Source organism: Zingiber officinale, chromosome 7B (assembly GCF_018446385.1).
Source record: "Zingiber officinale cultivar Zhangliang chromosome 7B, Zo_v1.1, whole genome shotgun sequence".
NCBI lineage: Eukaryota > Viridiplantae > Streptophyta > Magnoliopsida > Zingiberales > Zingiberaceae > Zingiber > Zingiber officinale.
In genome coordinates, this window is record NC_055999.1 from 114445802 (window position 1) to 114456017 (window position 10216).

General features: G+C 39.0%; 2 protein-coding genes across 3 annotated transcripts; one reads left to right on the top strand and one right to left on the bottom strand.

The window, feature by feature from the left end:
- The first annotated feature begins 6074 nt into the window (after positions 1-6074).
- Positions 6075-7533, top strand: LOC122004688 (receptor-like serine/threonine-protein kinase SD1-7). Its single transcript, XM_042559537.1, has 5 exons — positions 6075-6450; positions 6589-6705; positions 6787-6923; positions 6991-7201; positions 7295-7533. Exons 1-5 carry the CDS (start codon positions 6075-6077, stop codon positions 7531-7533), a joined length of 1080 nt encoding a protein of 359 aa, XP_042415471.1.
- Positions 7534-8485: 952 nt separating this feature from the next.
- LOC122004088 lies at positions 8486-9397 on the bottom strand. Of its 2 annotated transcripts, XM_042559017.1 has the most exons (3): positions 9125-9397; positions 8846-9005; positions 8486-8719 (listed from the first exon to the last, which is right to left on the bottom strand). In XM_042559017.1, exons 1-3 carry the CDS (start codon positions 9278-9280, stop codon positions 8691-8693), a joined length of 345 nt encoding a protein of 114 aa, XP_042414951.1. In that variant the 5' UTR covers positions 9281-9397; the 3' UTR covers positions 8486-8690. The 2 variants fall into 2 exon arrangements, with proteins under 2 accessions (XP_042414951.1, XP_042414952.1); XM_042559018.1 differs by having other exon boundaries at positions 8486-8996.
- Between the last annotated feature and the right edge of the window lie 819 nt (positions 9398-10216).

Genomic DNA, 10216 nt, shown 5'->3' on the forward strand with positions numbered 1-10216 from the left:
CGCCCACACGACGTCCAAGCCGAGGCGAGGAATACGGCAGAAGATCTCGAGGTCGTTAGTTTACAAAGAGAAGGTATAATTAGCAATTGTTTTCCGCATCATGCTAGTTATTTTTCTTTGTTGAATTCCAAACACAAGAGGCATTAGATCTAGTTTTTCGAATTAATTTTTCGAGTTTGTGTTTTCTTCTTTTTCGAATTTGTGATTCGATTGTTCTTTTTGGTTAACTTAGAGTTATTTAAGGAAATTAAATATTAGCTTTCCTTAAAAGGCTTTGTCTAGGCGGTGGTTGTTGTTCCCATATCCAAGAAGGTCATGTGCTTCACCATGCAGTCCTGGAAGCTAATTTTGGAAATTAATATTTAATGGAATTAATAACATAGGTGGATTTGAATCAATAGTGTTAAGTTTCGCTTGCGATTCAAATCTAAACCATTAAGAACAGATAAATTAAATTTGGAATTAATAATGTTAAGTTTCGTCTGCGATTCCTAATTTCACTTCTAAAGAACACAATAGGTTATTTAAGGAAAGATATGACACTTAAAAAAAAAAATTGTACAGTGGAACCGATACGTTTTCCTAGGACTAACCAAGATTTTGCCAGACATCTGGTCAGCCCGTCGACCAGTCTAGACTTCATGCCAGCTATCCAGTCGACCCGTTAACCTAGCTGGACTTCTTTGCAATACTAAGTTAGTACAATAGATAAAATAGTAAAGTAAAACAGTATTAACAGAATTCAAGATTCACTGGTCTGGTCGACCGCGGTTACATATAACCTAGGGTTATCTCCTCCTAGGGTTGCTTAGTTTCACTCACTAGGACTTCCTCCACCTACCTTCACTCACTAGGGTCCAACTTCACTCACTAGGACTTCCACCACCTAGCTTCACTCGCTAGGGTCCGGCTTCACTCACCAGGACTTCCACTACTTAGCTTCACTCACTAGGGTCTGACTTTACTCACTAGGACTTCCTCCACCTAGCTTCACTCACTCGGGCCCAACTTCACTCACCAGGACTTCCATCACTTGGCTTCACTCATTAGGACTTCCACTACCTAGCTTCACTCACTAGGGTCCGACTTCACTAACCAGAACTTCTCACCTGCCTATCCTTTGGATAGGACTTACCTTTGCTAGTAATCTAGTCCTGACTAGACTTATCTCTTCCAAACACCAAGTTCTGTTTGGATTAACTCTTGGTCAAATTGATCAGAGTTAGGTATATTGTCAAACATCGAAATCGTAGAGGTCGATTGCACCAACAATTATATATCATTAAAAAGTATTGATTAATTAATTATTTATGTTTAACTAAAAATTTGATTTTTATAAATTGAATATGACTCATTTGTATATGTTTATGTCATAAAAAGAGAATTAAAATATGTGAAATCGAAAAGAAAAGGACAAAAATGATCATGTAGAAATTCTATTTTTATTTTTTCCAAATATTTTTTATAATTTTTAAATAAAAAATATATGATATATTTTTCTTCTTGGTAGCCATATTTGACGGGAGTATTAGATAATAACATATAAGATATTATTAAATTATGAAATCTATAAGTTTCCATAAAAACATTTAAAATGTCGGTAAAAATCTTGCAAAAAGTTTATAGAACTTCGTAAAATTCTTTTCACAACTTTGTACAATTCTATATAAGTCAATAAAAATCTATAACTCCACAAAAATCTATCACTAAAAAAAATCAATGAAAATCATTAAAACTGTTAGATTGCAATCCCTTGTTTATCATAACCAAGAGAGGCAACCTGCAGACCTAATGCCTTTGGATTATGTTCATTTTGGAATTCACACATGCGACCAGCCAACCACTAACTGCTAATAGGGCTTTAGATGGGACACACCCTCTGTTTACACTAGTCCCACCAACATTATCCCCTTCAATAATGGTAGTTTTCAAACCGGTGTGCCTCACAGCAAGGTCGTAGTCAATCATCAAAAAAATTGGAGAACTTTTGGAACACCAAGAGGTAATGGTAGACTGATGCACCATCATCCTCGGGTGACAAGTTCCTTGATGAATGGGGATGACCGTCTCTTCAACGGCTTTGATGGTCTTCGCACCATCATCTTCAGCCACAATAGTCTTTTCCTCAATAGGCACTAGTGGGATAGGTAAAGGCTCCTCCTCTACTAGTGGAGCAGGTTCCTCGTCTGTCAGCTTCGGAGGCTCCTTCACAACTTTTTCTGACTCTATCTCCTCTTCATTCAGGTCTTCTTCATCTTGATACTCTTCTAAGTTAAATTTATCATCCAAATCATCTTTGAATCTATCTAAGTCTTCTCGGATGCCGAAGCTATCGTCCTACATTGTGAATCCTAATCATCACTTTAACGAAGTTTGAGTATAAACAAAGGGAAGAAAGTGATCTTTCATATTCTTCTTCATTTTCTCCCAATCTCTAATCTTGGTCGTGCATTGTTAGTCTCGTGAGCATCTCAAGTGCTCCCACCATATCGATGCTAAACCTCTGAGTTTGAAGGCAACCAATTTTATTTTTACCTAATCGAGAACTTTTTCATAATAAAAAATTCTCTCCACTTTGTTGATACAATCAATGATGCCCTTTGCTGATATTGTACCAGAAAATATGGGCAGATTAACCCAAAAACCTAGACCTCCATAATGCTCCTTACTACCACGATGTTCCTAGAAGTGGAAATTGAGGAGAAGACAATAAAAGGAAATTGTTGTCCTCTAGATTTTTCTGAAAAAGGATTTTTTTTAATAACCGAGGATTAATACTCAAACAGTTAAATACATATTTATATAGACTTCAAACCCCAAAACTCAAAGAAATGAAAGAAATCCTAACATATAGATCCCAATTTCTGTCTTCCAAAGAAATAAAAGAAATCTTAATAGAAAGGAAAAAATTTCTTAACTACTCACACTCCGAAAAATTTTAAACGGAATCAAAATATAAAAATATAAAAATTTAAAATTACCAAGAATGTCCTAAAAATATTTTAAAAACTCAAAAATTATCAAAAATAGTAATAAAATTTTTAGAAACCTCTTGCATCAAGACTAAACGGGCATTCAAGAAGTTGAGCACTTTGGCAGTTGAAGGGGCACTGTGAAAGCTGACCTACATGGATGCCACACACGCCAGACTTGCAAACAGGTTCACTATCATGGAGTCAAGCCATGTAGCCGGACCTTGATGAGTTGGAAGGGACCATTATCCAAGGTCTTACCCTACAAAGGCCGTGGTGCTTAACAAATCTCTATTTGAAACTTGGCATAAGAGAAAACTAGTGGCCGATCAGCTCAAATTTTTTTAATTGCATAGCACTCTACACTCTATAATACCAAGAGAAATTTGATGAAAAATATGAAGAACAAATATTTAACAAAATTCAATATTTATTCAGATTATTTTATTAAATATTAAATATAATATATTAAAACATTATCCAAATCTTGATATATATATATATATATGATATCAAATCAATAACTATGATATATTAGTCCTCAGGGCAATAATGTAACGGCATAACACTTTTTAATCTTTTAGACATCTAAAACCCAAATCCTAACTTCAGTAAATAATATTGGATACTAGACCGTCAAGGCCTCTTAACTCAATTATTTTCTGAGCCTTGACATGATATTATTCACTTTGGATATATGACTTTTATGATTTTACTCTTGGGCTCTCCCTAAAAGACCTCATACCAATGGAAATATTATGCACCCTTTTAACCCCATGATCTTTATCAAATTTTTTCAATGTGGGACTTTGATTGAACCCCAACAATCCTCCCCTCAAACAAAGAACCACAATTACTCTTATGGTCCAGGCTTCCCTGTGAGCATCTAATCACCCTGACCTGATCTGGTCCTCCTCGTAAGCATCCGCACCCGGTCATCTTGACCTACTCCGGACCTCCCCGCAAGCATTCGGCCACCTTGACCTACTTCGGGCCTCCCTGCGAGCATTCGGTCACCCTGACCTATTAGCCTCCCCGTGAGCATCTGGTCACCCTAACCTACTCCAGGCCTCCCCGCTAGCATCCAGTCATCCTGACCTGCTCCGGGCCTCCCCGCGAGTATCCGGTCACTCTGACCTGCTTCGGGGTCTTTCTCACAAGCATCCGGTCATCCTGACATTCTCCGGGCCTCCCGTGAGTATCCGGTCACCCTGACCTGCTTTGGGGTCTTTCCCACAAGCATCTGGTCATCCTAACATATTCCGTACCTCCTCGTAAGTAGCTAGATCCGATCAATCTTGACTTGCTTCGGGCTTATCCGTGAGCATCCAGTTACCTTGACCTACTTACCTCCTCGCAAGTATTCAATCACTCTGACCTGCTCCAGGCCTCCCCGAAACATCTGGTCATCTTGACCTACTTCGGATTCCTCGCGAACATATGGCCACCTTGACATACTCCGGGCCCACCCTCAACTTCGTTCAAGGCCGCCCCACATGGTATCTGGTCTGACCATGACTCTGATATCAATTGTTGGGACCGAAGGATGCCCACATATCTCCACAATGACATGATATTGTCAACTTTGGGTATAAGCCTTTATGACTTTGCTCTTGGGCTCTCCCCAAAAAGTCTCATACCAATGAAAATATCATGCATCCTTTTAACCCTATGATTTTTATCAAATCTTTTCAATATGAGACTTTAATTGAACCCAACATATATATTAAAATATTTTTTAAATTTTAATATATTTGATCACTATATGATAATATTTTATAAAATTATATCAACTCATTAAATTATTTTTCTTCTTCTCTAAACTATCTGAAAAGGAATAATAATTTAAAGTAATTAGCACTACAACAAAATCACTCATAGACATCAGTGGAACAACATCGATTTTAGGCTAAAACCGAAGTCTTTGAGTATTTTACACCGGTTTTTCTAAAAATCGGTGTCTATGAGCGCAGATTTTAGCTCATAGACATCGATTTTTTAGGCGATGTCTATAAGCGCCATTTTTTTTGTTAATAGACACCGATTTTAACATCGATTTTTAAAATCCGATGTTAATAAACCCCTTCTTAAATAATTTAATTTTTTCACCGGCCAAAATTTACAAGACTTCACAAAATTCCCTCCAAACCTAAACCAATATCGTGACCCTTCTCTCAACATAAACCTAAACCTCAGCCTCATCTCCCTCTTCCCCTTCCGTCGTCTCGCCCTCGGAGATCTCGCCGTCGTCGTCCCCTTCGTCTGCAAGTCCTGGTACCGCGCCTCCCTCGACCCTAGCTGCTGGCGCCGCCTCAACTTCCGCTCCCTCGATTTCTCGCTGTCGCCGTCCCCTTTGAACAGTGGGTTCATTTCCTCGTCACATCTCCCTGCCCGATTCCGCCGACCCTTCTCTTCTTTCCATTTTTCCCGAGTCGACAGAGCCACTCGTCGCGCCATTTCGCTGCCTAGCTGAGCTTCACAGGCGGCGCCACAGCTGACGGGGCACAACGCGAGGACGAGTGGAGGCGAGACGAAGAAGAAAGAGGCAAGTGTATCTACCTGTGATAACTCGAAATCCATGAGGTATAGTGGGGTGGAAAACCTATAGAAAGTGAGGATTTGGTATGGATTTCGACTGATTTTCTTCTGGTAAAGGCTTTGATTGTTCTTCCTGGAGATGTTTTGATTTACTTCTTTTGTAGACGCTTTCGATATGTTTTCCTCTTATGTGGATGTGTTTGATTGGTTTTTCTTTGTATACGATTCGGGTTGGATTCTTCTCGGTGGGATGTGTTCTTATTGGAGGTTTCGGTTGAAGGTTACTGCTTGGTTTGCATATGTTACCCAAAATTGTTTGACAGTGATTTCTGATGTGTTCACAGTAGGTTTTCCTAGAGATTTTGGCTGGTGTTCGATGATTTGAGGTTGAGTTGTGTTGTGTTTTCCATGATGAACAAGTTGTAGAGAGTTGCACGTTACCTGTTTGTTAGAATGGGTCACAGAGAGGTGGATTCGTTATTGCAGCTGTTGGGTCACAGAGAGGTGGTCACGAATATAACATAGGAAAACAAATTTGTGTTGCCCAAGGACCACTGCGATCAAATGTTCCCGTGCGGCCCCAACAGTTATTGCAGCTCCAACATCTCGCCGCCGTGCACATGCTTGCGTGGGTTTCATCCGAGGAATCAACATAACTGGGACATGCTGGTCGGAGAAGCCGGCTGCATGAGGACGAAGCCTTTGGACTGTCTAAATAATACCGATGAATTCTTCAGACTGAGTGTCACGAAGTTGCCCGACGCGTCCAGATCGACAGTACTCAATGCAAACTGGAACTTTGAGGAGTGCAGGTTTTTTTGCTTGAGCAACTGCGCATGCAGAGCATATGCCGCATCGATCATAAGTGGGAATGGGAGTGGCAGTGGCAGTGGCTGCTTAATATGGACAGAGGATCTCACTGATATCACCGTGAATGGCAGTGGGCTAGGACAAGATCTTTATGTCAGATATGAAACGGCAAATATTTGCGAGCAACTAAGCAAAACTGAATATATCAAAATCTATATATGTTGCAGTCTTTTTACTTATTCTGTTATAAACTGTTGTAATCTTTCAGCATCACCATCTGAAGCCCGTCATGCTAATCGTAATATCTTAATGTTTGTGATTCTTCCACCGGCAATTCTTTTCCTTGCTTGTGTTGCTTACTCGATTTGGAGGAGGAAGAAGACAAGTATTATTGTTCATTCTCATCCTAACTACTTTTACTTGGCTTACATATATTCTAAAAGACTTTAATTTGTGGCACATGTAGGTTCTCATATTGACTATGAAGCAGAAGAAAAGGACATGGAATTGCCATTGTTTGACTTGACTACAATTAAAGACGCAACCGATGACTTCTCAGCAGACAACAAGCTTGGTCAAGGAGGCTTTGGCCCTGTATACAAGGTACGGAATACTGTATTTGGGGTTTAGTAGTATCACATAATTGTTTGAGACATTTGATTGTGTGCAGGGTAAATTGGGAGACGATCAAGAGATAGCAGTGAAAAGATTATCTAAGACATCGTCACAAGGAGTGGATGAATTCAAAAATGAGATCACATTGATCGCGAAGCTGCAACATCGAAATCTTGTTAAGCTTCTTGGCTGTTGCATCCAAGGAGGGGAAAGACTCTTGATCTATGAATACATGTCCAATGGAAGCTTGGACAACTTTCTGTTTGGTTAGCTGATCTAGATCTCTGTCAATTTACATGATCTGAAACTATCTGAAAGGATAGATTAATTAGATTTAAATGATTGCTTGTTGTGTTCAGATGAAGTTCAAACTGTATTACTGGATTGGAGAGCAAGGTACAACATCATTCTCGGTGTCGCTCGAGGTCTACTTTATCTTCACCATGATTCAAGGTTAAGGATTATTCATAGGGATCTTAAAGCTAGTAACATTCTTCTTGACAAAAATATGAATCCCAAAATATCAGATTTTGGCATGGCTAGGATATTTGGAGGAGATGAATCCGTATCAATTACCAAAAGAGTCGTCGGAACCTAGTGAGCATAAACAATTTGAATCATCAATATTTTTATTTTTCATATTATGTCATATATACTTATTTTATATTTCTACGATATGACAGTGGCTACATGTCTCCTGAATATATCATAAATGGTATTTTTCCTATGTTTTCCTATGGGTCACAAATTTGTTTTCCTATGTTATTGCAATAACTGTTGGGGCCGCACGGGAACATTTGATCGCAGCGGTCCTCATGCAGTGATTTCTGATGTGTTTTCCTATGTTATATTCGTTATCTTGCACAACAGCCTTTAAAAACTCAGTATTCAATTTTATTTGATACATGTACACATTTGTTTTAGTTATTTGACATATGGTGGATTTATGTGTTTTTACAGTTTACAAATCTCAAGTACTCCAGAGTTGAAATTGATGAAGTGCGGTTCGAGTGGGCTGAATGCATGCTAGATTACATTTGAAGTGCGGTTCTACCTTGATGTGTTAAAAGAATGTTCTATCTTGATTTTGATATTTATTAGCTAGCTTTTGATGTAAAAAGAATGTTTGGGTATTTTATGTATATTGTTGTAAGAAGATTATTTATATAATTTATGAATATTTGTGTATTTTATGGATATTATTGAATGAAGAATATTTGTACAATTTGTGAATATTTGTGTATTTTTTTTTGTTATTGTCGGTTTTAAAATCAAATCTGTGCTGTTAGAAAAAATACATATTACATCGGTTTTCCACCGATGTAAAACCGGTGTTATAAAGTAATATTACATCGGTTATTTACCGCTGCCAAAACTGGTGTTATTAACATACAATATTACATCGGTTTTACACCGTGTATGAAACGGTGTCGTTAAGTGATACTACACCGGTTAATAACCTATTCGAAAACCGGTGTCGTTAAGTGATACTACACCGGTTTTAACCCGATGTCTAAAATGACAGACTTTTAACATCGACTTCATAGACATCGGTCGAAAATCAAATAGACACTGGTGGAAAACCGATGTCTATGAGCGATTTTATTGTAGTGTAGGTGGCATGAGATACTGCAAAACTTAAAATGAACAGGGAATATGTTTGAAACACAGCTTACAATGCCATAACCCAAGCCCAAAGTTTCAAGTCAAGAATTAACATCATCATCATCATCATCATCATCATCATCATCATCATCATGGTGTTAATTCAGAAACTCTTGAACCTATCACCAAAGTCCAAAATGAGAGAGCCACTGCATAATAACAATAATAATAATAATAGATATCAGGAGCTGAATTGCTCCTGAAAGACATGCAGCATCAAAGGAGTGTGATGTTGCTTCCACCACCTGGGGGTTTACGGACTCCTCCAAGATAATCTCGAGATGGAGCAGCACCCTCCCCCTTGCCAAAAATGTCATTCCCAGCCATCTCTCTCTGCTTCGCCTCGCTCACTGTTCTCTCTCCGCCATTGCCTCTTAACTCAGCTACTTTCTGAGCCTGAAGTTTCTAACAGCAACATTAATTGCATATATATATTTAGAAGAGAGATTCAGCAACAGTACTATCGAACTAAAGAAGAAATGGAGCTAAAAGAAGAAGTAGAAGGCATATTCAGTGGATCTCACTAGCGGAAACTCTCGTGGTGGTGGGGCAAAGATGTCATGCCCACTGAGTTCCCTGGACTTTGCATCGGACATTCGTTTCTGCGACCTCGGTTCTGATTCACTCAGTAGAATTCCATTCAGCTCTCTTTGTTTGGCCATTCCAGTGAGCGAGGCCATTGACCTGAAGAAACAACAATGAAGGTTGAAGCAAGAGACACCTAAGGCCAAGAGAACACTAGGTAGCTAGTGGTTATAGAGGTGCTTAATTAGGTCATGGGCATTGTAGGGGTGGTCTCAAATAATTAGCAACCCCAATTAATCTAAACAAGTAGGTTCTCTTCGGTTGGGAATATATCTAACCAAACCCAATTTAATTAGTCCAAGATTAGGTGATTGGTTGGTTAGTGGAATTTAGCATCAAGATCTTTGATTCTACCAATATTAGTTGAAAAGTTTGTATGTCCTTGCAAAGCAAGTCAAGATTTTAGGTAATGATTCCTGACCTCATAACTGAAATTAATGCACCTCGGGTTAACCCGGTTGGATCGTCCCCATACCTGATGCCTTCCACAATAACAAAGTCCCATCAAGCCTCGGTGTCCTAGCCCTCCAATCCTAAACCCGCACGGCCATAGTGGCTCTTGGACGACGAGGAATCTTGGTAGAGCGAGCTCCATCTGACCTCAACCTCCGATAGTCGTTGACACAAAACCAGCCCCAGCGAGGCTACCCACCTAGAAAGTGACGTCGAACTAATGACCAGACAATAATAGTAACACAAACCAACAATTTTGCCCCTTGTGCAGTGGCTCGCTCATGCAATTGACCAATGGAGCTAAATTGATTGAGACAATTGATTGAGATGTTTTCTCAAAGAGCACAGAAGGTGCTAGAATTGATTGGGCAATCAATTTAGCAAGGGTCAATGAATTGGAGGTTCTTCGTGAGAGAACAAAAATTTTCAGAATCAATTGGATTAATCGATTAAAAGTTGTCAATCGATTTATATGACTCACCAATTGATTGGTAGGGTGAAAAAAAAGTTGTTTTGCAGATTTAAATGGTTCGATCCTATATTGCAATTGATTGGGGGTAATGTTAATCAATTGGGAG